The sequence below is a fragment of the Phyllostomus discolor genome, chromosome 8 (assembly GCF_004126475.2).
Source record: "Phyllostomus discolor isolate MPI-MPIP mPhyDis1 chromosome 8, mPhyDis1.pri.v3, whole genome shotgun sequence".
NCBI classification, from domain to species: Eukaryota; Metazoa; Chordata; class Mammalia; order Chiroptera; family Phyllostomidae; genus Phyllostomus; species Phyllostomus discolor.
Genome location: NC_040910.2, coordinates 17,282,984 through 17,295,036, shown reverse-complemented (window position 1 = coordinate 17,295,036; position 12,053 = coordinate 17,282,984). Strand labels below are relative to the sequence as shown.

The 12,053-nt window shown below is 38.6% G+C and overlaps 1 protein-coding gene across 1 annotated transcript in view; it reads left to right on the top strand.

Annotated features, from left to right (window-relative positions):
• The window catches only part of IQCM (IQ motif containing M), a 235,414-nt gene extending 223,843 nt beyond the window's left edge, over positions 1–11,571 (top strand). Inside the window, exon 15 of the mRNA XM_036034456.1 lies at positions 11,468–11,571. Within this exon, the coding sequence (XP_035890349.1) occupies positions 11,468–11,571 (104 nt within the window). The remainder of the gene's footprint in view (positions 1–11,467) is intronic.
• The last annotated feature ends 482 nt before the right edge of the window (positions 11,572–12,053 follow it).

The window sequence follows — 12,053 nt, the reverse complement described above, 5'->3', positions numbered from 1 at the left end:
TAGTATTTAAAGGCATGGGATTGGATAAGTTCAGTGGAGGGCGGGAGGGGGCAGATAGAGGAGTGTTCGGGGCACAGAATGTGATACGAAGGCAGAGAAAAGAAGGAAGAATTCTCAGAAGACTGCGAAACAGCAGTTTACTGAGGTCGGAGAAAGCTACAGAGTTGACTTGCTTAGAAACCCTGTGAACATCTTTCCAGATGAGATCTGAAAAATAGGAAGGGGCCAGACCTTACAGGGCCTCACAGATAATATTAAGAATTTTGTTGTTGTTATTTATAATATGCTCACAATCACCTTATGCCTTGAAATGCAAATATTACAATGTTTCAAAGATTTGATATGTCTTAGTTTAGTTCTGTCATCTAAATAAAATTTCCTTTCCTTTCCAAAGGTCAAATGATTCAATCCCATGAAACTAGCCAATGTGCCAAAATATACTTTTTAGTTAGATAATTTAAAATGATTCTGGGGGATTTTAAAACTATAAATTTTCTATCTTCTGGTGAAAAAGAAAATTACAATTACAGAGTATTATTTTAAACTTTAATTTGACCTGGTAGTTTAATGTACTAATTCATATGTTTAAAAACCAGAGACTGGTATAACCCTGTGTGAATGGTGCCATTATGACATGAAATTGTACAGATTTTCTTCCTCTACCTGTTTTTCCTTCACTTGTAGCAGACACAATCTGAACGCCTTACCTAGGCTCTTGAATAACATTACAAGATTTAAAGTCTTTTTAAAAAGCACAAAGATTTGTGTTTGTTGCTTCTTATGTATACACATCAGGCTCAATTAGAGAAAAGTTAGTAGCTGACATGGGCCCCAAAAGTATTTTTAGTCCTTTTCTTTTTGCAAAAATGCATTTCTTATCTCTTTTCCCACATAAATATTAATCTGGCCCCATGTTACAGTCACACATAGAATAATCTTAAAACCAAAGGGCCAGTGGGTGCCATTTGCGAAGAACACCAACGATTTCGGGTGACCCCAATCGTCTGTCATTGCACATTGTCATCTCAGCTGGGCAACCCTGGCAGTATTGCAGCAGGCTATTGTCTATTGAGAAAGCTAATATTAGGAGGAGATGTGATAAGAATGCCTTTAAAAAACTAATTGAGTGCTATCTGCTTTTGGCAGTAGCATCTTGTATCTCTCTCTAGTTTATCGCTTTTGAGTCCTTTATTCAGTCTTTTTATAAAATCCCATTATTTAAAAATCGAGGGCAGAGTGATGCCATGTAAGGAGCTTTATATATTAGTCTGATACTCGATGATAACCCTTTCTCCTCTACTGCTCAACAAACCGACTTTATTGAAAAACATGGGAAAAACCTGCAGAAAACATTGAGATATGAGTCATAATCCCAGTGTTCAAACATGCTCTAAAGTTTTATAGTAATTTTTAGAAGGCAAAAACATTTTGGGGAGATTTCTGTGTGATCATGCCCTTTTCAATGTTTTTCAGCTGATTCCTCTTACTGTCTTATTATAAAATCCCCCAAATAAAACAGACAGGTGGAGAGACACATGACAAAGAAAATCCAGTAAAATATTCACTGTGGAACTTAAGTGATTTCCATTGTATAACTGTCTTCATTTCTGGTATGCCTGTAAATGTTCATAATGAATCGCTGGAAACAAAATATTCAAATATTCCCCTGCTGGCCCTGCCAGTGAAAATGGAGTAGACATTTGTTTATCTCATCAAATGATTGTTTATAATAAATGTAAATTTAAATGATCTTGCAGCATCAAATACTATTTGCTAACAAAATCCCATACTTCCAGTTGAAACATGAACAAAACATAAACTGGGAGGCAGACTCAAGGAATTACAACATCTAGGAAAACCACAATGGAACAACAAGAAAGTAGCAATGGGGATGATACTTTGGTAAAAGGTCTGGAAAGAAACCAGAGTGCAAACAGTCCCAGTTCTTTCCACAGAAGTGCATTAACCTAATTAACTTTCAAAGTAATGTTTAAAATTATTTGAGAGTGAAAATTGTATTTTACTTTATTAACATATATATATATATTTTTCCTACAAAACCCTTCTCAGCCTCCACCCAGGAACCACAAAGTAGGTGCTAACCCAGCTCCTGGTGATGTGGGTTTGCTCCTTTGTCAGGGCACTTCTCTGGTTTGGCCGCGGCATTTTGTGACACGGGTGTAGTTTTTGGTCCGTGTGGTCTCCTCTCTCTCCTCTGCAGGGAAAGAGGATGAGAGCCGAAGTGTCAGATGGGCCGTAGGCGCCCGTCTATGCAGTAGCACAAATAGCAGCTGAGTGTATTTTTGGTCAGGTACAAAGAAACAAATGGCTGTTGGTTTTCCCAAATGTTGTTTACCCTTCTGATAGTCTTCACAACAGCCATCACGTATAAATATGTATGGTATTTATTTTCGTGTGCATCTGAGTACCGACTCAGCAAGGTGCTCTGGTACCAGTATTTATTCCTTGATAGGAAGTTATTGAGCTTTTTTGCTACATGGATCTTGGACTTCCTTCATGGCTACTCTTAGGCTGCACTTTGCTAATAAAGAATATCCTAAAAAACAAAAATTGATAGGGTTCTCAAAACTTACATTTTTGTGCAAAGGACTTGGTACAAAACCATGGCAGAGGCAAGGGACTTGGCATGATCCTGAATTCTAGTTTGTGTACACATGCCTTCGAGATATTTCTGTTTTGCGGCAGGTGCGAAGTATCAAGTGAGTACATCCACTTCTTTCTGAAACAGAATTTTCAGGACAAGGGTGAAGCAGTAACATTAGCAGCAGCAAAGGTGTAGGTGGCACCAGTGGTGAACAGTGGCAGGTGGTGAGAGCCAGGTGTCCACCAGAAAAGAGAAAAACAAACAAATAAAACCCTCTTCCATTAGGGACATCATTGTTTTCATTGCCTTAAAACACATCAAAATCTGAACATTCTATGTCTTGCATTTTGTTTTTGTTTCAAGATGATATTCACATTCCTAAACTGGAACCAAAGGAAATGTATTAGACTTAACTGTCAAAATGGTTTTCCTAAATGATTTCGCAGCGGTGAGTGGACAGGATTACAAAGGAAGGGAGGTCGGGGTGAGGACTGCGGAGGGGACGCATGGAGAGAGGCAGCCGTGTAAGACGCAGCTGCACCAAGGTCTCCACAAGGCCTCCAGCTCGCAGTAATCCAAGTCAAACAATGAATGCCAGTCAAGGCTCAGCTCAGGAAAGGAAAAACACATTAGGAATGTTAAGAAGAAATGAATTCAATACAGTGAATTATGTACTTAAACAGTTGTTGGGGGTAGGGTTGTGGTTTCCAGTTTAAGCTTCCAGGAATGACTCACAGAGCGGCAAAGGCCTGTCCAGCCAGGGAAGCTACTGCCATGGTGGCTGCCCTTGGAGCTGTGAACTCAAGAACTCAGGAACCTCAGTGGCTGGTCCAGAGACCGGAATGTGAAACTGGCAAGACATTATGGTGGCTGCTGCTGCTGCTGTAAATGCTTCTGGTCACCCAGGAATCCATTACCGATAAGAGTCTTTGGAACAGCAGCAGAGCAAACGTACCTTTCCTTGAATGTCTGCTAGCAGAAAATTTAAAAAAGAGAGAGAGAGAGAGAGAGAGAGAGAAAGGAGGGTAGAGGGTAGGAAAAAATCTTCCCATTATTTTGCCTTCCAAACCCTATAAGGGTATAGCTAATTGAAAAAAGGTAATTAACATCCAGACTCTTAGTTTCGAGGGCATCTCAGAAAAACAGTTGCTCTAGTTCTAGGGAGGTCGAAGTCAACCCACAGTATTCACTGTAGAGTCAATATCTAAGACTAGAAAATACTCATAAATGCTCACATAACTATCCTGTATTTTAATTCCTGGAGGTAGAAGCATAATGTGCATCAAATAGTTGTATAAACTATAAATGTATATCTCACTTAAAAATATGCAGGTAATTAATATTCAGACAAAAGGCAAAAGTATGGCATCTGTTGGCCAGCTCGATTTAGATCCTGATTTTTGTCATTCATTAAGTATTTGACCTCATAGAAGTTATTTAACTTCTGGGAACCATGGTTTTTCTCATCTGTAAAAGGAGGCTTACAGTAATAACTTGTAATAGGGTTAGGATCCAGAGCGAATGAGAAAATTCACGTCAAGTGCTTACGTAGCATCCAGTTCCTTGCTACTGTTGCTGCTGCCGCTGCAGCTGCTGCTGTGGTGGAGTCAGGCATCTCACCTACACTGCTGGGTCTGCAATAAGGAATAAATGAAATAGTGCATCTATGGTGCTTCACACAGTGCAAGACACAAAATAGGATCCAGGGATTTTTAAAACATCTTACATTTGGTTATCGAATTTTCTTTAACAGTATCAGTCTAGTCAACATTTTCTTTCTGAAGATTCAACACAAGGTTTTTGTTTTTGCATTTCTGAGGAGAACCAGAATAAAGGTCTCCTGTTTCTTGTGTCTTACAGACCCAGATTGCATTACAAATCGTCTCAGGCATGCAACTGTCTAGACTGGTACACAATATTCACGCACCATCCAGATACGATGCGATGAATAATACACAGGGGTGGGCGAAAGCAGGTTTACAGTTGAAGAAGGCAAACAATACGATAATGAATAAATAATAATAATAAAGTCCACAAGAAACAGTTTAGTCTTGCATTATTGTTTAACAATACTTTTGCCCACCCCATTTTTAAAACTTCACTACCAATACCAACAATAGTTGGTGCCAAATGACAAAAACTTTAAGGTGTAGCACAATTAATTCTGTCTTTTGAAACCAGGGAACTATGACAATAGAATAAATCAGGTAAAAAAAGCTGCATTTGAGAGTGTGATTACATATTGACTTTTATTAAAGTGAGGTTTGTTTATAAGAAACATATTTTTAAATGTTTAAAATTTAAAAATGCTACATTTGCAGCCAGAAAATTAACTTCCACAATTTATCAGCAACAGTAAAATGGATCTGAGAGAATAAGGAAGAATTGGATCATGTTTGCATACAAGCTTTTTATGGCAAGGACATATTGACTCCCCTCGGCTTTCCATCCCCAAATGAGGGACCTGTCTGAATTCTTGCTAGTGACGCTAACACAGTCTGCGGGGATGAAGGAAGGGATTCCATCAGCCTCTGGCATGGTGAAGCTTGGAGAGGTGGGCATTCTCAGAGCCAGGAACACAGCCGGTGTGCCTCCGCCCTTGGAGATGGGTATCTGTTAAATGAGGTCCTGGCTGGTGAAGATAAGTGAGTTCTAATCCAATCAGAGGATACTCCCAGGCAGCCTTGGTCTTACATGTGCGATTAATATTATTTGTTTGCGGTGTGGCAAAGCCAATGTTACTGTTAAATGTTTCTCAGGCATGGAACAAGTGCCTAGAGAGCAGAGCATTTTGGTAGTAGGAGGGGGCTCCCACATTTGCTTGGCCGTGATGAAGAGTGACATCTAGTGGTGAAGTATAACTGGGAGCGTATTTACCCTGTGATCCTATCTGTTCTTAAGCCTTTCCAGAGATGTGGACTCCGTATGGAAAGGTCTGTAGACTCACTTTTATAAATATGCTTACTCAACAGTTGTCATAGCCTAGCTTCTAGGTCTGGGAGAAGGAAATTTGAAGCACCCCTCCAGACTGAGTCTGCCAGTATTTCCCAGCCATGCTCACATAGAAGGTGTGCGACTAGTGTTGATAGAGCACTTGGGTACACTGGATAGATTTTTCTAAGGAGAATGAACAAAATGAAGAATTTGTATTTCTCAGAACTGATAGAGTGTGTATGTGGGTTGGGGAGGCAGCACTATGCGTTAAAAACCAATCAGAATAGAGGAGAAATTATATGTTTCAGTGGCCTTCACATTAGAATGTAGGTACAGCAGTGGGGGATACATAGCATTCATACAGAAAAGGGCCAGGGGAGACAATTGGGGTGGGGGGGCATGTATATGCAGAGGGTCATAAACTAATCTCCTTTGCAGTGGAGGAGAACCAAAAAGGAGAGAAGGGGAATAATAATAGCTAAAATGTATTAAGAAATTATGATGTATTCAAATCTAAGACAAGTGCTTTATGAGTATTTTTTCCTTAAATTCCTGTACTATTCATTTGAAGTAGAAACTGTCATCTTCATTTTACAGATGAATAAATGCAAGCTCATTTTTCCTAATCACCAAGGTGCTAACTTAGAAGTCAGTATTTGAATTCTGATCTTTGTGATCCCAAAGTTCATGCTCTTAGAATTTGGTAATTTGTACCTTCACTGCACTCTCCCCAGCATAGGCTAAAGTAAATAAGGGAACACTGTGTGTGTATTTCCTAGTAGATTACTGTAGTACTATCATACAATTTTTGTGAATTAAAAATTCTATTTCCATAATTTATTACATCAAAACTTTTAGGAAGAAAAAAAATCACTTGATAATAACAAATACTAAAAGGAGATATTGAGAAAATTAGGAAGTCTACATAAATAAATAAGTTCATTAATAAACTAATCAATTTATGATTCTGAAAAGAAATCGAGAGAACAGCATATTCAATCTAGGAGCAGGAAAGATGCACAATAAAAGAACACAAAAGAGAAGAAAAATGACTTTGGTTTCATAAAAATTTTTAAACTTTTCTATGAAAAACACCATAAACAAATAGGTTTTAAAAATCGACGTGAAGTGCACCTGTGTTGTAGAAGACAGGTTTAATACAATGAGCTATTTTAAATGGAGAACAATGGGGCAGTGCAATAAAAATAGACAAAAGATGCAGACAAACAAATCACAACACAAAAATCCAGCAGCTACTGCGAATACATGAAGATGCTCATAGGCACTAGCACGTGAGGAAAGTCAATGGATTAGCAGCTTTTAGATTCGCCAAAATAAAAACAAAACAAAATAAACCAATAGCTGCTATTGGTGTTTGGGATATGAACAAAAAAGTGCTGTTGCACATTGCTGGCAGATATATGAATTTCGTAGTGTGTTAGAAAGCACCTTGAAAATATCAATTAAAATTTAAAATGTGTATACTCTGAACTCTGCACTTCATCTTAGCAATGTATCACCTGAAAATAAAAGCATTGCCAAATAAATAAGAGTGCTTATTTTATCATTTTCAGGGGTGGAAATTGGGGGAGCATAGAAAACATTAACCAGTAGAGAAATATTATGGTCTATTTATACCACAGAATACGATGCCTCATTTAAAATAGTGAATTAGAGCTATGCTAGTTAGCTTGGAAAGACTTTCATGAAATCTTGAGTGAAGAGAGCAAAATATGCATCATATGATGTCATTGTTATAAAACAGAAATGAGCGTTATCAAAATTTTTTATCGAACACTTGTTTATCTGAAAGACACTCTCCTAGAGATCAAGGCACTGTGACAAAGAGGCGAATTACTGGTATTTTGAAGATACAGAAAAGTATAAAAAGGCAAATAATAATGGAATGGAATGTAGACCTGCTTTAAAAATGAATGCTGTATAAGTAACGCTGTGGTTTCCCATGAGTTGTTATGAGAGACTCTGCAATCCATATGTGCATCAAGAATTGCCATAGCCCAAAGGAACATGCCACAGATATGAGTCTTAGCTTCTTGTAATAGTAACGGTAATAGCGTTGGCGTTGGTAGAAAGAGAAATTGAGACAATATAAGTAAAGCATTCATTGCAGTGCCTGACAGAGAATAAATGCATGCTAAAAGGCAACTGTTCTCATTATTATCATGGTTTCTAAAATGCTGAGGTTATACATTTTTTGAAAGAATATCACAGAGGTGTAGTGCTTCCTTACTTCGGCACTACAAGATTCTGCAGACTCCCCTTGCCTTACCCCTGCCCTAGCCCTTCTAGTCGGCCAGTGTTCTCAGAACCCCCGTGCCTGCTTGGACACTCTGCAGCCTCAGTAGATCTCCTCACACTGCCGTGCACTGCAGCTCGTTCTGTGAGGCTGCAGAACCTCCATCTGGACGCTGCCTGTGCCTATTGCTGCAGCACTGTCTTGGTCACATGGTTTTTTCTAAGAGGTTTGCAGCCCCTTTTAACAAAACCTCTTTACTTCTGGATTTTCCACAAACTATGGGTGCTCTCTATTATTAAAGTTTCTCTTTTTTCATCCCCCAAGGCAAGGTGCAAGGGGACATGTTGCTTCTTAGCCCTTGCTCAAGGTCCCATCAGTCTCTCCTCTTTCCCTCTTCCACCAGTCTGCTTGTCCCACTCTGACTCCCTGTACATTCTCATGTTGTCTTTCCCTTACCATCGGGTTTCCTGTGCTAAATTCTTCACATCCTGGTTTCTCGGATCCACAAAGTGCTATGTACATTGTGAGGAAAGCCATACTCTTCCAAGTGGAAGCCTTCCTTTAGAAAGTGCTGTTTTTGCTTTGTGTTTTGAAACCTCCTTCTTGAAATGCAGTTGTCCTCTTTGTTCTGGGATTTTTCCACATGGAATGTCACAAAATTATTCACCTCATTTTAAGTAGTTATGCTTATTAAAGCCTTTCCCCCCAATTTTACAGATTACAAGGGGGAGCTATTATTTAAAAACCTGAGCATAGAATGTTTATTAGCTACTTATAGCTTTTCCTTGTTTCAAAATTGATAAATACCAGAAATTAGGTGATTTATTCTCAGTCGCCCTCAGCAAAGCCATTACTATGGCCTGACTGGCAGAGTCAGGAGCTAGGAAGAGTGAGCAGGGAGAACCAAAACCTTATAACTTCAAAACAAAGTCCAACGGCATACATTCCCACATACGTATTTGTAGAGACACATATAATCACAAAAATAGTGACACGTAGAATTTTCTACCTACTCTCATGCAACCTCTGGTCTCTTTGAAAGCATCCCCTGTCAAAGCAGTTATTTCCAGGAATTCTCCTAGAATGGCTCACCTGTGCTCATAAACACACCCCCCTGGGTGGTAGCATAGAATTCCATACCCCCCCACCCCCAGCTCTTTTTCATGCTGTCTGCTGTGGTCGCTCTGAAGCTCAGGGAGTCTGGTAAAGGTGTCTTGCTAACACCATTGCTGCCAGTACCCGTCCAGGCCCTGCTGCGCTAATTTCACACAGGCCTAAGCCAGCCTCCTAGAGGGAGAAGCCCCTCTCTGACCTTTGGACCTCGGCTGCCTCAACCTCAGAGTGCCTGTGCTTTGTGCTCTCCACACCTCAAGGGCTTGAGGTGGAGGAACAGCTTTGCTGTTCTGTCATGTTGCCACTGGGAGCTCCTTCTCATGAAGTGAGAGGCCAGAATCTCCCTGGGGGTGGGAGGGCAGGAAAGAGGGGACCGGATAATCAAAGCAAAATCTCCTCAGCAGGAGGCAGCTCCAAGTATATAAAATCGTTTGCCCCCACCAACTGCCACCATCTTATTGGACCAAGATGGAAATACTGGGCTCACTCTTCTCATATTGAGAGGTTTTGCCCAAGATGATTTCTTGGTCTTTTGCTTGCATAGAGATCTGTAGAGTGTTTGTTCTGCCTGCATTCTGGACTTACCTTCATTCGAGACACTCAATTGCATACAACTTAAGCTCAAACTTGGACTCCTGCTATATGCTAGCATTAAGTGTAATTACGGAAATATGTTCTCAATTGGTTGTCATCTAGGACTGTATTTTTGCTTTGTACTGACTATGATAATCTTCTGGTAGGCACAGCTATGATCCTTTGTTAGGAAAGTGCTTTCATTTTTCAAAAAAAACACTAAATTTCTTTGAGTAGCATAATAATTGCAGTTCTTGTTTTTATTGGTTTGTTTCTGGATTAAGAAATGGAGACCCAGAAAGGTCTCAGCCAGGGCCTTTCACATTATTCCACAGAGCTTCACATGAACCTGAACAAATAGGATACATTAGATGCTCAATGACCTAAATGTGTATTTTATTTTCTAAAACACTCTGTGTTCATTTTCCTTCCAAATTGCTCTACCAAGATTGATTGTCAAGTATTCACTGGAAGTAGTCAATAGTGTAGAATAATATATAACCTTGCACAAGTCATGGAAATTGCATAAAAAGTTATACAGTAGACTGGTGAACATGAAAAATCTGGAGGCAGTTTAAAAGAATACAGAGAGCAAAAGCTTACTTTGGACTTTTGAGAAAAATGTGGTTTCCCTTTTCTGAAAATACAACCTATAAAATACATATTAAGCCTATCTTTTATTTTATTTGAATATTTTCCCAATTTGAAATCATTTCTTCAAATTATTGACGTATAAACAAAAATATCTAACTTCTGATTATTTATCTACTATCTACAAAAAAATGACTTGCTATCATATATTTCAATCTAGGAACTTGAAAATCGCTAAAAGTTATTTTTGCATAAATAATATATTTTATTGATGAAATGCACAAACTAAAAGAACTAGAGCTAAATTATAACTCTACCCATTGTTAATATTTTGGTGTTCAACACTGTATGTGGTTTCCTATGCATGTACCTTCTTCAAAAACTGGGATCATTTTGTGAATACCACTTTTTCATATAATTGAAAACATGTAGGGGGTTAATAAACTGTGTTTTTGTGATATATTTTAAAGGCCTTGATTAAAGTTTCTTTTTTCTAGAAAGGTTTTTCATTTACTCCTAGGGCCCAAAAAATGCTGAATTTATTGGAGGTGTTTTGTACCACATGAGTGGCATAAACTGGAACCCCACACTAAGGGCCGGCTTGTGGGCTCTGCTCTGTCCACTCAGGCTCACAGAACAGACACATTTCCTTGCTGTCTCCTTCTTTGAAGTCCCCCCCTCCCCTCCCCTCCCCTCCCCTCCCCTCCCCTCCCTTCCCTCTTTGACTATTAACACTATATATAAACATAAAAAGAGCAACACCACCCTGTTTCTTTTTACAACACAAGTCACGCATTTCCTTTTTTGTAATGTGAATTGTTCTTCTCATAACTTTAACTGTGTTTTGATAGTGGGTTATGTTTTTGATTAATAAACAGTAGGTCCCCAAAGTATACTACCCTAGCCATAAATTAGCACTGTGTGTAACAGTAGCCACAGTAAATCAATCACTTATATTCTCTTATTTAGAAAGTCATTTTCTACATAAAGATGGATCAAGTATAAGCAATCTATATTATGAATAGTATTACAAATTGATTTCAGTATCAGCATCAGAACAGGCTATATTACAATACAAAAAAGGTAATACTGTCATCCCTAGGGTAAACATATGTTGTATCTAATTTATTTCAACCAATCTGTATATTGGTAGAATCCAGCTGCTGCCATTCCCTCTCTTGAATCTTCGATCCAAGAGTGACTCCTGCTGAGACTCTTGGCATGACATGTAATGTAACGCAATATCACTGAAGGAAATGCACCCCAGTCAAATATTTCGTATGTTCTAGCACAGCCATAATTAATTACTTGCAATATTTTATAATCTCAAAAATATGATACATTTGGCATATTAATCGAAATTTATTAATTTAATAATGTATTTCATCTTACAGTGAGCGGACATCCAGTGCTCAAAAGAGCTAACATCCGGATTGTTGGGAGATTAGTGGCCACATACATGAGAGAAAGGAAAATGAGACAACAGCAGGCATTTTGAGAAGTAGAATGATGTTTTCAATACGATGTTGCTATCTGAAGAGGTGCACCCATCTGCCCAAAGAGATAAGTTCACATTGGCCATGGATTAATTTGGTATCAACAGGCAAAACAACAAAGTTTTTACATATTTAACCTTGTTTTAACAACAACCTCTTTACATATCTAGAGGTTTGAAACAAATCAGTCTGTAAGTTTTAAATATCTTTGGATGAACCATTCATTGGATATTTTTCATAAAAATTCTGCTGAAACCACAGTGTCAAGTGTTCCTTTCACTGGACTTGGTGTTGTTTTCTATTATTGATAGATGCCATAAAGAAACTTCAAGATCCTTATTTTTAAAAACTCACTTAAATCTTTTGGGAATTGTTTCTCAAAATGCTCTTCAAACTGTATGACTTTATGACGTGTAGCCATAATACTGTTTTTCCCTATTCTCCTTGCTCGCTCTGAAGTGAACCACTGACAGTCACTATACAG